Here is a 17,102-nt window from a genome sequence, read left to right on the forward strand (position 1 = left end):
ACATGTTACTGAACATGCATAAATGTTGACCTTAAGTTTAAAAAGGTAGTACAATATATGCACTGAAACCAACTCTTACCAAATGCTGTATAAAATTTAAAAAACACTGCCAGACTCTAGGTGTAAATTGTGGCTTCTTAAACACAAGACTTTACTTCCTGAACTAATGTTGTGGTGAAAGAGAGTACAATGTAATGTAATATATACAATAATTCATACAACCTGTAATGAAGATATACAAGATTATAATAGAATTAAAATTTTGGACCCATCAGGTGCTGGACTATATGATACATAGACCTATGTCTGTGTTACAAATTCCAGTTCTAGAACTAAATTGGTTGTAAAAGAGACTGAAATATAGCATAATATATACAACATTTACATAGCTTGTATTGAGGATGCAAAAGATTGTTAATAGAAAAAGTAATTAACATGGTCCTGTTGTTGCTGGAATATATGATATGTAGACCTATGTCCACACTGCAGATGTGACCAAATGCTAAACTGTAAGGCAAAGTCAGTGCTTTTACATATGTTAGCCACAAGCAGGCAAAAAGGAATACAAACGTTTCAAAAATTAGATCGACAGGAAGTGCAAAATGGCTAAGCAGGGATGGCTAGAGGACAAATGTAAGGATATAGAGGCTTATCTCACTAGGGGTAAGATAGATACTGCCTACAGGAAAATTAAAGAGACCTTTGGAGAAAAGAGAACCACTTGTATGAATATCAAGAGCTCAGATGGAAACCCAGTTCTAAGCAAAGAAGGGAAAGCAGAAAGGTGGAAGGAGTATATAGAGGGTCTATACAAGGGCGATGTACTTGAGGACAATATTATGGAAATGGAAGAGGATGTAGATGAAGATGAAAAGGGAGATATGATACTGCGTGAAGAGTTTGACAGAGCACTGAAAGACCTGAGTCGAAACAAGGCCCCAGGAGTAGACAACATTCCATTAGAACTACTGACAGCCTTGGGAGAGCCAGTCCTAACAAAACTCTACCATCTGGTGAGCAGGATGTAGGAGGCAGGCGAAATACCCTCAGACTTCAAGAAGAATATAATAATTCCAATCCCAAAGAAAGTAGGTGTTAACAGGTGTGAAAATTACTGAACTATCAGTTTAATAAGAAACGGCTGCAAAATAATAACACAAATTCTTTACAGACGAATGGAAAAACTGGTAGAAGCTGCCTCAGGGAAGATCAGTTTGGATTCCATAGAAATATTGGATTACAAACCTTTGAATTCAGAATTAGAAGCTAGATTAAGGAAAGGCAAACCTACGTTTCTAGCATTTGTAGACTTAGAGAAAGCTTTTGACAATGTTGACTGGAATACTCTCTTTCAAATTCTGAAGGTGGCCGGGGTAAAATACAGGGAGCAAAAGGGAATTTACAATTTGTACAGAAAGCAGATGGCAGTTATAAGGGTGGAGGGACATGAAAGGGAAGCAATCGTTGGGAAGGGAGTGAGACAGGGTTGTAGCCTCTGCCTGATGTTATTCAATTGGTATATTGAGCAAGCAGTGAAGGAAACAAAAGAAAAATTCAGAGTAGATATTAAAATCCATGGAGAAGAAATGAAAACTATGAGGTTCACCGTTGACATTGTAATTCTGACAGAGACAGCAAAGGACTTGGAAGAGCAGTTGAATGGAATGGATAGTGTCTTGAAAGGAGGATATAAGATGGACATCAGCAAAAGCAAAACGAGGATAATGGAATGTAATCGAATTATGTCAGTGATGCTGAGGGAATTAGATTAGGAAATGAGACACTTAAAGTAGTAAAGGAGTTTTGCTATTTGGGGAGCAAAATAACTGACGATGGTCAAAGTAGAGAGGATATAAAATGTAGACTGGCAATGACAAGGAAAGTGTTTCTGAGGAAGAGAAATTTGTTAACATTGAGTATAGATTTAAATGTCAGGAAGTCGTTTCTGAAAGTATTTGTATGGAGTGTAGCCATGTATGGAAGTGAAACATGGACGATAAATAGTTTGGACACGAAGAGAATAGAAGCTTTCGAAATGTGGTGCTACAGAAGAATGCTAAAGATTATATGGGTAGAGCACATAACTAATGAGGAGGTATTGAATAGGATTGGGAGAAGAGAAGCTTGTGGCACAACTTGACTAGAAGAAGGGATCAGTTGGTAGGACATGTTCTGAGTGTTGTGGACTGGCAAGACAGCCAATCCACAATGACGGGTAGCGAAAAGGCAAGCGTTTAAGCTCACACAGGCTGGCGTGAGGTCTGGAACAGGTAAAGGAAGTTATAGTAGCAAAGAACGTACGTAGCTGCGGGAATACTTAACTTTAATCCATAATTGGTGAACATCGGTCTGACGGTACATGCATCACAAGATAAATAGCAAATGATAATGGCGCCTTGCTAGGTCGTAGCAAGTGACGTAGCTGAAGGCTATGCTAACTATCATCTTGGCAAACGAGAGCATAATTTGTCAGTGAACCATCGCTAGCAAAGTCTGCTGTACAACTGGGGCGAGTGCTAGGACGTCTCTCTAGACCTGCCGTGTGGCGGCGCTCGGTCTGCGATCACTGATAGTGGCGACACATGGGTCCGACATATACTAGCAGACCACATCCGATTTAAAGGCTACCACCTAGCAAGTGTGGTGTCTGGCAGTGACACCACACTGAGGCATCAAGGGATCACCACTTTAGTGTTGGAGGGCAGCGTTGAGGGTAAAAATCATAGAGGGAGACCAAGAGATGAATACACTAAGCAGATTCAGAAGGATGTGGGTTGCAGTAGGTACTGGGAGATGAAGAAGCTTGCACAGGATACAGTAGCATGGAGAGCTGCATCAAACCAGTCTCAGGACTGAAGACAACAACAACAACAAATGAACATACAGTGGATTACACTGCACAATAGAACAACCAGGAGAAGCAGGCTTTCTCTGTAGTATAACTAAAAGACACCGTTACTTATCTAATATAGTTGTAAGTGATATATGCAGTATTACAGTATTAAGAGCATGTGTGGTGCTAGTCCCAGCAGACATTGCTCACTGCTACCAACAGGTCACTTTTATCACGTGTAGTCGCCTTTTTTTCAACTCGTGCTTTTTCTTGTTAGAAGTCACTCTTACGAGTAATTACTTTTTCTGTAATCAGATGTGATTTGGATAGCTTGGTAGCAGAGAGAGAGACAGAGAGAGAGAGAGAGAGAGAGGCATTTATTTGCAAGGAAAGTGAATGTGCAAACTTGATACTGGTAACCTTGACCATCGAAAAATGTTTACACATTCCAGGCTCTTGTGAGAGTGTCACATCAGAGTTTTCATTTGTCATATCTTGTTCTGCAACAACCTACTGTATTGATGCATCACGCGAAGGGCAATGAGCAATTGTTTTATGAGAAGTGACCGGTTTGTCAAGGAGGGTGGAGGAGGAGTGAAAATGTTTGAGTCGGCAAAGAAACACAGTGATCATTAAGGTCTTCATGTTATGTGTGATAGTGTCATAAATGTGGAAATGGAAGGCTTCCAGCCTTTGAACCAATGTGGAGTGACATCAAGACAGAACTGTTATTTTGTACAAAAATGTGCACCACAAGTTTAGTCTTACAAGTGCAACTCAGCATCTTCTGTGAACAGTGGCAGTTCATCACTGTCTCTATGAGCAGTGAAATCACATATTGTCAAGGACAGTGCCATATAGCTGAAATAATATGATCATTAAAATTGTTTGTTCCAATTATTCAGCCTGTTTTTGTCAAGGCATCCTTGATCTTTTTGGAGGCTCTGGTTCGTGGATCTGTTCCACAAGGTTTCATTTTGAGTAGAACTTAATTCCAGTACATTTGAACTGAAGCCCCAGAATCTTATTTTAAAAATCAGCTGCCAAATGATATGTATAATGTGTATTATTCGCTGTGTTTTGATGAAACAACGAACAATAGTGGTGCAAAGGTGTTAGAAACTGAGGGTTTCTATTGGTCAGCAGCTCAGAGTAAAATTGTGGGCCATCATTTCCAGACATTTTTTAGTGGTAAAGCTACATCGGAGGATATTGTTGATGAACTTAAAAGTGCATTAGATGTAGGAAAACTTTCTTTGCATAAACTATTAATGTGTAGAAGTGAGACCCAAATGGTAGTAAGAAAGTAATAAGGCTGCTTAATTCACATGTCTGTCATCCAAGAAAAAAGTAACATATTGATCTAGAGTTCTGTAGTATTCACCACCTGCATAATGCTTTCTGAAAAGGAGTGCATCATCTAGGAGAGGGTGCTTCTGATCTGATTGTGTCTGTAAATAACTTCAGTGGTTGGCCTTAAAGCATAGAAGACTTCTTGGACACACAGCGTTCATTGGGATTGTCGAGGCATCATTTCATAATTCATTGCCCATCCAGATAGCTAACCCTGGAATTAGCTGCAGAGAGAATCCTTCACAGTGGGCTGGTGTTGCTCTAATTTCCAACAGTACACACCAACACTTTGTTCATCTTCTGTAGACTCTCACAATGAAAGTTGAACTGGCATTTGTTTGCACCACTGCATACATTTTTATCCAATTCACCAGAACATCCCAGTAAAAGAAGCCATTGAACCTTTGCTTCAATGTGAAATAGAGAGACTTGTTCAGGTGTTAGTAGGAAGAATTTGTAACCATTAGTATTTAAGATGTATGAACTTTCAGCAGATATTTTGCAGGAATTCAATTTGGAGTCTCTGCAAGACATGTTTCACGGCGATGATGTTACAGCAGGTGTCGGAAAAGGACCACCTTCAGTTCTTGCCACATGTTAAGAACTAGTTTACTGAGGCATGTAAATATTAGGTTGGTGCATAAGTTTGTGCCATTTTCATTTTGTCATTGGGAGGTAATGGGTAGAACCATGGACACTAGAAAATGGAATACTAAGTGGAGAGGCAACAGCAGCAGAGGCAATTACAAATATTCATGTGTTTCTATGGGGATAATGTCATTACACAGAGCATGGCAAGAAAATGTTTTGTCATTATAAGGATGACCGTTCTGACAATAGTTGCTCTCCAGGAACATCTTTGGGGTTTGACGAAGATCATTTAAATGCATTAGTCCACAATGTTGCACTTCAGTGTACTCAAGAACTGACAAATGTGATGAATTGTGATCATTTCACCATCATGTGATATTTGCATGCAGTGGGGGAGGTTCAAAACTCTTGTTAATGGGTACTGACTGCTCTAAGCCAAAATCACAAAAATCAGCAAGTGGTCATATATGCATCTCTGCTTGTTTGTCATCAATTGCCTCATGAGTAACACTGACCATTCCTATCCTATATTTTACTGGTGATGATAAATGGTGTCTTTATGCTAACATAAGGGAAATAAAAGAATGGTTGAGCCCAAAGAAAACAGTAATTGCCTGTACAAAGACCTATGCACATCCACAAAAGGATGGTGGAAGAGGGATGGTGTGGTGCACTATGAATTGCTTCCTTGAGATGTAACCATCACTCCTGACATTTATTGTCAACAACTGAGATGTCTTGCAGGTGTGATCCTAGAACAATGACCAGGAAGATTGCGTGAAGTGATGCTACTCCACGATAATGCCTGCTCACATTGTGCTAGACTGACAAAATACACAATACAGGAGTTTGGTTGGAAAGTCATTTCGCACTATCTTTATTCTCCTGATCTTATGCCCTTTTGTGCTCTCTGCCAAACAACCTTCAAGAAACTTCCTTTCAGGATGAAAATGTGCCCCAAATGAGAATACGTTATAAATGATTAAGTCTCTTATGTGTATCTATTACACAAAACACCATGAACAAATGTACCAGATGAACACATTCTTCTTAAAGCAAACTGGCAGGGTCAAAGAATCTGCAGTATTGTATCTTCAGTTCTGTAACAGAAGATCAGCAGAGAGTATCGGTGATACTGTGTCACAAAAGCATTACCGCTGGATATTAATTGTGATTAGTTACTGGATGAATGGAAGCTTCTCCAGTTGGAAACAGGCATAAGTTCAATTGCAACACTGACTTGAGCTGATGGTTATGAGAACCAGTTCATCAGTATGGAGTGTATGACAGGAGAACCAAACTATCTCCACACAAGTAAAATGATGAACACAGTTCTAACTGTGTCACATGGGAATGCTGAGGTTGAAAGGGGTTTTTCTGCATCAAAAGGATGTCTTACAGAGGATTGGGCACCACTCTCAGAAACAACTGTCAGTGCACTTACAACAATAAAAGATACAATGAAATTATATGATAACAAAGCAGAAAAAGTTACCTATGATGAAAGAATTTGTTTGGTGCAGTGTGCATACAAGAAGTACCAGAACTACTTGAAAGAAAAAGAAGAAGAAGAAGAAGAGGAAGGAAGGAAGCAAGGAAAGGAAAAACAAAAGTATGAAGAGGAAAAAGATCAGTCCAAGATGATGAAACTCCACAAAAACTTGGAGCAGACATAAAGGAGATTTCATCATGTAAAGAAATAACTAAACAAAAAAGACATCAGGAACAAGAATAACTTATGGCAGTTCAAAAGCAGATCTCTGGAGCTAATGTATGGCTGAAGGTTGCCTTACAGAAGAAATATTTTCAAGAAGCAAGACTTTAACAAGCCATGTTTATAGGTGCTCACCAGGTTCAGAAAGTAGTTCAGAATCAGAAATGAGATGCAGATTCTCTCCAGTCTGGTGTTTATAAAAGAAAAAACCATTCATAGTACCATTTTAACAAAAAAAGAATTAGAAGTGTTAATTATTTCAATGTAATTTTCTATGCGAATACATGCTCATTTCTTAATCTTTTACTTTCAATATAAGACTTAAGATATAAAATATTCATTAATAAAGATAGAAAGTTTGCAAACTGTTAACTGATTTTGTAATTATAAGTAAATAGTGGCCAAACCACATCAAAAAGTCACACGTTTAGTATCATTATCCATGCAGTAAATTGAAATATAGTATTCCCCTTATAGAATGAAAGAAAGGTAAAATAACAATGAAGTGTGTCACTTCTGACAGGTATTACAATAAAGGTCAAATAAATTATTTCATAATAGTTGTTCTAGGGCTTCAGTTAGAATGTGCTGGAATTAAGTTCTACAGACACTGAAACCTTATGGTACACCTCCAGGAAACATAGCCTCCATATGATCACGAATGCCTTGATGTTAAGCAGTTGAATAATTGAAAAAATTACCCTGTTCCGTCCTTCTCAAAGAGCCTGTCACTTCTCACAGAACATCTGCCCATTGCATTGCATCAGACGAAATAAGGCTCGTCAGCACAGTGGTGAGTTCTTAGATCATTTCTGGAGGAGGCTGAGTTCATACTACGAGGGTTGTCCAGAAGGTAATGCACTGCATTTTTTTGTTCAACAATTCTTTATTGAACATAATCAGCATTACACACACAAAAGAATGGTGTTTTATCTACACACTATATTTTTCCAGGTAATCTCCACTCTGTTCTATGGCCTTCCTCTAGCACGAAACAAGGGCATGTATGCCCTGTTGGTACCAATCCTTGTCCTGGTGGTGGAGCCAGTGCTTCACTGTGTGAATCACCTCCACATCATCCTCAAAATGTATTCCATGAATGGCATCCTTTAATGGCCCAAACAAGTGGAAGTATGAGGGGGCTTGGTCAAGGCTGTAGGGTGGATGGGATAACACTGTCCAGCCCTGTTTTGCGATGTGTTCAGCAGTCCTCAGACTTATGTTGGTCCAAGCGTGATCGTGTTGCAGCAAAACGACTCCTGGCTGGCAGAAGCGCGTTGTGAGTTTTGTTAATGTGTTGACATATGCTTCTGAATTAATAGTACCGCCTCATCGGATCACATCAATGAGAATCACACGTTCACAGTCCCAGAACAAGATCATCATGACTTTACCGGCGGAAGCAGTGGTTTTGAATTTTCTCTTCAGTTGGGAGTGGGAATGGCGCCATTCCATCAACTGTTGTTTTGTTTCGGGCTCAAAATGGTGAACCCCCTCTGCAATTTGTGATCCGCCGTTAGACACCACAGGACCCATCTTGCACACACTTTTGAATGTCCAAGAGTGCAGATAATTGCATCCACACTTCTTTTGCTGATTGACAGATGCAGCGTCAACTACCAAGTCGTATTAGCATCTGTCCTCGCGATTGACAATATCAGCTTGCTCTACATGTCTGGTGTGACAGCCGTGACTGGTCAGCCAAACCGCTGCAAATCGTGGAGCTCCACCAAACTGCCTTCTGATGACCTCACCCTCCGTGCCCGGCGACTAACTGTACTTCTGTCAACAGGTAATGCTCCATAGACTTTGCACAAGCGTTTGTGAATATTGCTCACAGTTTCAATCTCTGCAATGAGAAATTCAATGATGGCACATTGCTTGTAATGTACATCACCTACAGACTCCATTTTGAAACTGTCCTGCAGCTACTCTGTATGTCGGAAGCTCACTTGGTGCACCCACTCAGGAGACTTTAAATAATACATACGCAACTTTTCGCATTCGTAGCATTGTTTTCGGCTGAGAAAAAGAAATGTGGTGCATTACTTTCTGGGCAACTCCTGTGTAACATACAAAACATTAGACCACTGTATTATGACTTGAAGAAGATAAAATGCTCAACTTTGAAACAATCCATGGTTACAGGAATGTCGGGTATATTTGTGAATGTCACAAAACACAACTTCCTCCCATTCATTGGTGCAACTGGCAGTGACTGTGACCACTTGATTCTGCTGCAAGGTACAAATCCTGCCATGGCACCTCCTTCTGCAGGTTACATCACATTCCTCCTCAACAAACCTCCTCACCATCACCTTGTAATGCTGTGTCACGTGACGATTGCAGAGGGATTTGGGGAGACACTGAATGCAAATGTAGAAGAGGAGACAGGGAGTGCAGTGACAGATGACAGCTGTTTGCACCACAGTGTCCATCTTGTGACTGGGAACACCAGCTGAAAAACTGGGCACAAAGTGCACACCACATCCAGTGACAAATATGCTGTGGTTGGGCAGACATCAGCTCAGGCTGCAGGACATGTGTCGTTGACAGAGACAGCTGTGATGACAGTGGTGCAACGTCAATCACCATGGGCACCATTCTGGTGGTGTCTGCTGCAACAGCCACAGATGACTGCTGTTGTTGACTCCATCGAAGTGCTGTGTCTGGTAGCAAATATTCTGTGCCAGAACCACTGATGTAGAGTGCCACAGGTGGTTCTGGTGATGTCGATGCAGCCCAGTGGAACCTTGGACGATGTAAGATGAACATCCAAAATCTTTTGTGATGACACCATGCTCTCAACACTGTCTTGCCAAAAAATTTAAAGAAGACTTCATCTTGTGGCCGAAACTTAGTCTTACCTGACAAAACACATTGTTTCTACAATGACCACAGACAATGCAACAGGATATGCTGGCGATGACTATATAATAGTTCTGCCGGTTGTTTTCCTTCAGTTGGAAAGGAGCAGTAGGAGGAAAGAAAAATCTTTTAAGGCATGCTCCACATGACTGCTTAGTATTCCTAAATGTTGCACACTGTGTGATGTAGCACAGTGGATAGCACTCTGGACTCGCATTGGGAAGGGCGGCGGTACAAACCCGCATCTGGCTATCCTGATTTAGGTTTTACGTGATTTCCCTAAATCTCTTCCTTTGAAAGGTCACGGTGATTTCCTTCTGCACCCTTCCCTAATCAGAGCTTATGCTTGGTCTCCAATGACCTCATTCTTGAAGGGGCATCAAACACTAATCTCCTCCTCCTCCTGCATGTTACACGGTGCTGGCAGATCTTCATTCACAGACAAGTGTGAATTATCAGGACGAATACCATGTGTATTTATTGCATGACTTAAATGTTCAGGTTCTTTGTGAAGGAAGGAGCACTATTTCTTGTTGCATTTAAGCCAGCCACTATATCATCGAAATAGTTTGTGCATGTAGGGATTTTCAAAGTTATTTGCTGCAGCAACCTTTGAAAAATAACAGGAGCCAAAGCACTTCCAAACAGTAGTCTTTGAAACTGTAACAATCCCATGTGAGTGCTGACAGCAAAATATTGCTTGTACTGCTTGTCCAGTAGTAACCGGAAATATGCATCATGTAAATCTATCTTTGAAAAGACTCTGCCTTGTCCCAGTCTCTCCATTAATGCCTGCGGCTGTGAGAGAGGAAATGAATATATGAAAATCAGCACACACAAGTAAATTTCATAATGGCTTTTTAAGAATGCCCGAAGGTGCAGTGACTTACAGAAACATGCTTTCCATCATTGCAGTTCCTGAGCAGATTGCTGACATATTGTATGGCGGCAGGCCTTGCATGAGGAAACCATGGTTGTGCATAGTCTTTGACAGTAATGTGCCCATCAAGATACTGAGCCCTTCCTAATCCTGGATCAAACAGTTGTCTGTACTCATTACATAAATGAGAAACATTAGTATCAGGCACTGAAACACTGATTAGTAACACATTGTCTTGTATGCACGGTTTGAACAAATCAAACAAATCTAAACCAAAAATGTTTGCACTGTTCCTGGAACTGAGTACATGAAATGAAACATATTATTTAATACCACGAAAAGTTGCTGACAAATTGCATATGCCAAGCACTGGTGTTTCATGTTTAGTACGTTCCACACTAGAAATATTTCATGTCATGACAAGGACAAGCTTGTCTGGCATGATTTGAAATTACTGTTTACAAGATTTCCTCACTGTATTTGTAGCACATGTCGTGTACCACGAGACAGAAGATTTTTACCTTTAGGTCTACTGTTAGTCTGAGCATGCTCTTATTCATTTTGACATTAGCATGAACTTTAGATTGAGTGTTCTGCGCACTTTTAACGTGAGAAATACATGGAGCCGTAAAATCAACCTCAGTTGTGTCCACAGTACTTCGAGATTCCACAATAGACAAAACTGTTTTCATATTTTTATCTGGCAATTTGAGAATGACAGCAGGAGTGTGTGCATCCAACACATTCTGCGTGATTAAATCGTGTAACATAACACCGCTATAGCTTAGTTCACAAGATCACTTAAACTTGTTAGCCCCCTAAGTTTGGCCGTGCACTGTTTTAATGTCAGATCAAGCTGCTTCTTGACCCAGAAAAATTTTAATTGCTCTCCAGTAACATGAACCTGAGTGTCAAAATCGTGACAAAAAATAAAAACACCTACAGCTGTCCTTATGATTTTAATTTATTTTGTCGCTACCAGTTTCAATGCTTCATTGCGTCATCTTCAGGCTGTCTTTGATGCGGTAAGGTTGATGATAACCCCGTGCATAACCCCTCAGTTGCATTACTGTATAGGCAGATGGACATACAAAAGCCTGAATGTCAAAATGTTCACCTAGCAGCTGAATGAGCTCATCGTAACTAGCATTTTCTGGATGAGAATATGTGCACAGTTTTAAAAATAGACAGTACACTTCGACTCCTACCATTGAAAAAACATAAAAAACCTTGTGTGCCATAGCTGTAATGTTGTGCGTGGTGAAGTGAGCTTCCTTCCGCGTGTGGTATTCTAACTAATCCTCTTCATTAATATGAGGGTCATTCAATAAGTAATTCCCCACATTTTTCTCAGAACATATTTATTGTTAAAAGTCAGAATTTTGTGGCAATATACATCAACATGTCTTGTCCATATCCTGTTTTTCTACATAGACCATCCCATTCTATGGCCACACGCCAATGTTGTGGAAGAGCATGTATTCCCTGCTGGTAAAAGATCTTGACCTGTAGTTGTAGCCATGTTTTCACTGCTTGACTGACGCTCTCGTCAGCTTCAAAGTGTTTTCCTCGTAGAGAATCTTTAAGCGACCCAAAGAGATGGAAGTCGTTTCTTTGAATCTTGTGGTCCGTTATGAGCATTCATGGAACCCATCATGAGCATCTCTTTGAATATCCGAGAGTCTCGATAATTGAAGACGCTCTTCCAATGCTGAACGACAGCTGTAGAGCCAACTGTCGAGTTGCGATGCGCCGGTCGGCACGAACAATGGCATCTTCATGATTCAGCATGTCTGGAGCAGTGGCTGTGGCAGGACGCCCCGAGCGTGGCTGATCATGGAGCTTTGTTTCTGCATTTCCTGAGGCTGTAACTTTCTTTACCCATCGCCCAACTCCGTACTCCTATCAACTGCAGCATCACCATACACTGCTCAGAAATGTTTATGGATGTACACCACTGTTTCTTTCTCTTCACACAAGAATTCAATAACAGCGCACTCCTTGTAATGTGGGTCGTATGTAGACGCCATGCTACAGCTCTGGCATCTGCCAGAACGGTTCGAAACTTCACCAGCGCACAGAACAAATGTGAGGCATCAACAAGGACGTTGGCTTTTTTAAAAAAAAAAACGACGCTCGTATTAAATGGGTGAAACTTGGGTGTTGCTTGTTGATAGTAGGGTAGCCATTCTTGTATACTGAGTAGAAGTCGTTCGATACACTACATCTGAAACTGAACAGTATGCGATGTAAAAAAAAATATATATAGAAATAGTATTTTGGCCGTTGTGACTAGCGGAAGACTAAAAATAATCATAATACAAACCAGGGTGGACACTACAACAATGTGCACACATAATCAGCAAGGAACACATTCGTCTACTTTTGGTGTGCTGGAACAAAATAACACTTGCCAGTGCAGTGCTGGGTTCTTAGATGTTATTTCTGGAAGAGGCCATGCTCATACTGTAGCACTGACGAAATATTTGATCACTTTACCATAACCTAACTAAGATGAAATACTTAACTCTGAAATAACCTTGGCCACAGGATGTCTTGTATTTATCACTATCACTGAACACGATTTGTCACGTGATATGGCATACAATGATAGCGTCTTGTTTTGAAGTACAATTGACAATAAACTTTTCTGCATACTCTGTCTAATACAACTCTCACACTGATGGTTGTAGTGAGATGATGCTGTCATTTTCGGCAGTGATTTCAGACTGGGATGAGTGGTACTCCACTGTGATGTAAGAGAAGTTGCTGCTGCAGTGGTGGAACTCTCGAGAGAGTGTCTATGCTGACATCTCCCATTCTGGCAGTGATTGTGTTTACAGTGACGTAGCTATGTAACTAAGGCCCAATTTAATCCCTAGCTTTCCAGGTCAGTTTGTAGTCACACACTGTCCCAGTTGCGGTCTGAGTGACCGATATATTTAAATAGCCATAAAAATTCCATTCAGCAGTTTCAGTGGAATAGTTCGACTTCATGTAAGAGGTTACATTAATACTAGACAAAAAATATACATTCACATAAATTTTAAAGTTTATTTTTGCGGAAAAAACCACATTTAAACACAGAATTACACAAAATGAACATAATATTATGTGATAATGTTAGTGCTATGAAAACTCATTGCCCTGCACTCTAAATTTTACTTTTTGCTGTATTTTTATTGCATATTACACTTATTATAATAAAAACATAAAAAAATCGCACAAAACATTCAAAAAATTAAAATTGCTCTAGTACTTTTAGGTGTTTACTTTCTCTCTCAGGAGTTTTCTTTGCATTCACTGGAAATTTTTGTGTAGATTTCATGTCAGATTGGCGTTTGCAATAATGTCAAATAGGAGGTGTCTTTCTTTATTTTTGGTTCACAGCTGGAGCATGTTTTGCGTTTTTCCAATAGTTCTGTATCGACTTGTCTTGGTTCTGCAACACTCGAAACAAGGTGAAGTATGCATGAAGTTCACGGGCTATGTGATACTTGTTGACTCGCTTTTTATCTGAGATGTCACCAATGGTTTACATGCTTCTTCAAAAGTTGAAGCACTTCACCTGAGTATTGTCTTCATAGGAATTGTGAAAGACAATGCAGAAAAATAATACCATTGGTCATCATTGGAAGTGGTTTCGACAAGCAACGATATTTGTTTCAAACTAATGTGTTTCTTGCAGAACCTCTAGTTAAAAATTTAGCATCCACACTTCTGTCTTCATCACTCTGATCACTTGTTTCATTCAAGAAATTCACAGGTGGCAAAATAAAGTCGTCTTAACTTTCGCACTGTTCCTATACTGTATTATGCCCACATTCCGTTTCTTTGTCACTATCTGATCCAACATCGCTTTCTAAACTGTCCTCAGTCCATTTTAAAACAGTACCCTCAAAGTAAGTGCCCATTAAACATGAACAGTAGTCAAAAACCTGGCTACTGAATCCCCAATGCGAAGACCGAGGTGCAGTGTCAGAGACTATTAGCATGAAAGAAGCAGTAATAGTATACACTCCTGGAAATGGAAAAAAGAACACATTGACACCGGTGTGTCAGACCCACCATACTTGCTCGGGACACTGCGAGAGGGCTGTACAAGCAATGATCACACGCACGGCACAGCGGACACACCAGGAACCGCGGTGTTGGCCGTCGAATGGCGCTAGCTGCGCAGCATTTGTGCACCGCCGCCGTCAGTGTCAGCCAGTTTGCCGTGGCATACGGAGCTCCATCGCAGTCTTTAACACTGGTAGCACGCCGCGACAGCGTGGACGTGAACCGTATGTGCAGTTGACGGACTTTGAGCGAGGGCGTATAGTGGGCATGCGGGAGGCCGGGTGGACGTACCGCCGAATTGCTCAACACGTGGGGCGTGAGGTCTCCACAGTACATCGATGTTGTCGCCAGTGGTCGGCGGAAGGTGCACGTGCCCGTCGACCTGGGACCGGACCGCAGCGACGCACGGATGCACGCCAAGACCGTAGGATCCTACGCAGTGCCGTAGGGGACCGCACCGCCACTTCCCAGCAAATTAGGGACACTGTTGCTCCTGGGGTATCGGCGAGGACCATTCGCAACCGTCTCCATGAAGCTGGGCTACGGTCCCGCACACCGTTAGGCCGTCTTCCGCTCACGCCCCAACATCGTGCAGCCCGCCTCCAGTGGTGTCGCGACAGGCGTGAAAGGAGGGACGAATGGAGACGTGTCGTCTTCAGCGATGAGAGTCGCTTCTGCCTTGGTGCCAATGATGGTCGTATGCGTGTTTGGCACCGTGCAGGTGAGCGCCACAATCAGGACTGCATACGACCGAGGCACACAGGGCCAACACCCGGCATCATGGTGTGGGGAGCGATCTCCTACACTGGCCGTACACCACTGGTGATCGTCGAGGGGACACTGAATAGTGCACGGTACATCCAAACCGTCATCGAACCCATCGTTCTACCATTCCTAGACCGGCAAGGAAACTTGCTGTTCCAACAGGACAATGCACGTCCGCATGTATCCCGTGCCACCCAACGTGCTCTAGAAGGTGTAAGTCAACTACCCTGGCCAGCAAGATCTCCGGATCTGTCCCCCATTGAGCATGTTTGGGACTGGATGAAGCGTCGTCTCACGCGGTCTGCACGTCCAGCACGAACGCTGGTCCAACTGAGGCGCCAGGTGGAAATGACATGGCAAGCCGTTCCACAGGACTACATCCAGCATCTCTACGATCGTCTCCATGGGAGAATAGCAGCCTGCATTGCTGCGAAAGGTGGATATACACTGTACTAGTGCCGACATTGTGCATGCTCTGTTGCCTGTGTCTATGTGCCTGTGGCTCTGTCAGTGTGATCATGTGATGTATCTGACCCCAGGAATGTGTCAATAAAGTTTCCCCTTCCTGGGACAATGAATTCACGGTGTTCTTATTTCAATTTCCAGGAGTGTAGATTCACATCACATTCAAGTTGCTACTGACAAAGGAAACCACGGAAGCTTTGGGAAAGGACAACTAGATAATGCTGTAATGTCCTACCTCACCGTTATGCATTAGCAACAGAGTAACAATAAGTGCTAGCCGTCTGAGAGATCACACTTGGGAAGTAAATACTTTACAGATGCAAAACTACTTCAACATCCTCCCGTCCATTGCGTGGCACAATAAGGTTAATTGATTGATTTTGGGAAGGCGATCAAACAGCGAGTTCATCAGTCCCATCAGATTAAGGAAGAATGAGGAAGGAAATCGGCCGTGCCCTTTCAAAGGAGCCATCCCTAACTCACGGAAAACCTAAATCAGGATGACCGAACGCGGGTTGAACCGTCGTCCTCCCGAAGGCGAATCCAGTGTGCTAACCACTGCGCCACCTCTCTCGGTGGCATAACAATGCAAGCCTACTTATTGCTAAGTAAATTACAGTCGTACTTCCTAACAACATCATAAATGTGAAAGTTTGTTTGTTACGCTTTCGTACAAAAACTACTAGCTGCATTAGGATGAAATGTTGCAGACACATAGAGTTCAACCTGGGTAGGACACAGGATACTTTCATGCTGATAAAATGATTAAGTGGGATAATTTTCAGTATTGGCCCATACAAGACGAACAAAATTGCGGGCAAATACCATTAAAAAAATGAACAATGAAGAAATATTACTCGGCCGCGAAATCATGGCCCCTTGCCGCGAAACACGTTGGGAACAGTCAGATGAGTATTTGTTGTGTCCGCAGTGGCACAGAGGTGCGGAGAGAGAGCCTGTTGTCAGTGCTGGCAGTTTCGCTAAACTAGTACGCTGTGAGCTCAGTGCGCCGTACCGATCAGCCTGATTTCGTTTAGAGCTACGATTTCCGGTCGGTAAGCGTCAGAGGCAGGGCCTGTATTTTCGTGGCTGTAGTAGATTACAGTTGATAATATAGGTAGACAATAAAACGAAATAGACAGTTTTATTATAACAATTTATTTTACAATTTGCTTCTGGCTTTAGTTTTTGGAAAATTATCGATAATTGCCGTTAAATGTAAACATGATGCGGCCTTGGTTTTTGATTGCTGTGACTGCCAAATGTCAGACTAAAGCATGACAGACTAAAGGCCGAAATACTAAATGTCTTTTTCCAAAGCTGTTTCACAGAGGAAGACTGCACTGCAGTTCCTTCTCTAGACTGTCGCACAGATGACAAAATGGTAGATATCGAAATAGACGACACGGGTTCCCAGGTAGATGCCGTGTTTCTTGACTTCTGCAAGGCGTTCGATACAGTCGTTTAATGAACAACGTAAGAGCATATGGACTATCAGACCAATTGTGTGATTGGATTGGAGAGTTCCTAGATAACAGAACGCAGCATGTCATTCTCAATGGAGAGAAGTC

At 41.8% G+C, this 17,102-nt stretch overlaps 1 protein-coding gene across 12 annotated transcripts in view; it reads left to right on the forward strand.

The window, feature by feature from the left end:
* LOC124551077 (gastrula zinc finger protein XlCGF7.1-like) overlaps window positions 1-17,102 on the forward strand; it is a 430,243-nt gene that overhangs the window by 77,691 nt on the left and 335,450 nt on the right. Inside the window, exon 6 of one of the 12 annotated variants that reach the window (XM_047125999.1) lies at window positions 8,096-8,277. The exons of the other annotated variants lie outside the window; for them this stretch is intronic. Coding sequence (XP_046981955.1) covers window positions 8,096-8,143 — 48 coding nt within the window. The 3' untranslated portion in view covers window positions 8,144-8,277. Of the gene's footprint in view, window positions 1-8,095; window positions 8,278-17,102 lie in introns of those variants that run through there. 12 annotated transcript variants of the gene reach the window in all.

Source organism: Schistocerca americana, chromosome 9, assembly GCF_021461395.2.
Source record: "Schistocerca americana isolate TAMUIC-IGC-003095 chromosome 9, iqSchAmer2.1, whole genome shotgun sequence".
Taxonomy (NCBI): Eukaryota; Metazoa; Arthropoda; class Insecta; order Orthoptera; family Acrididae; genus Schistocerca; species Schistocerca americana.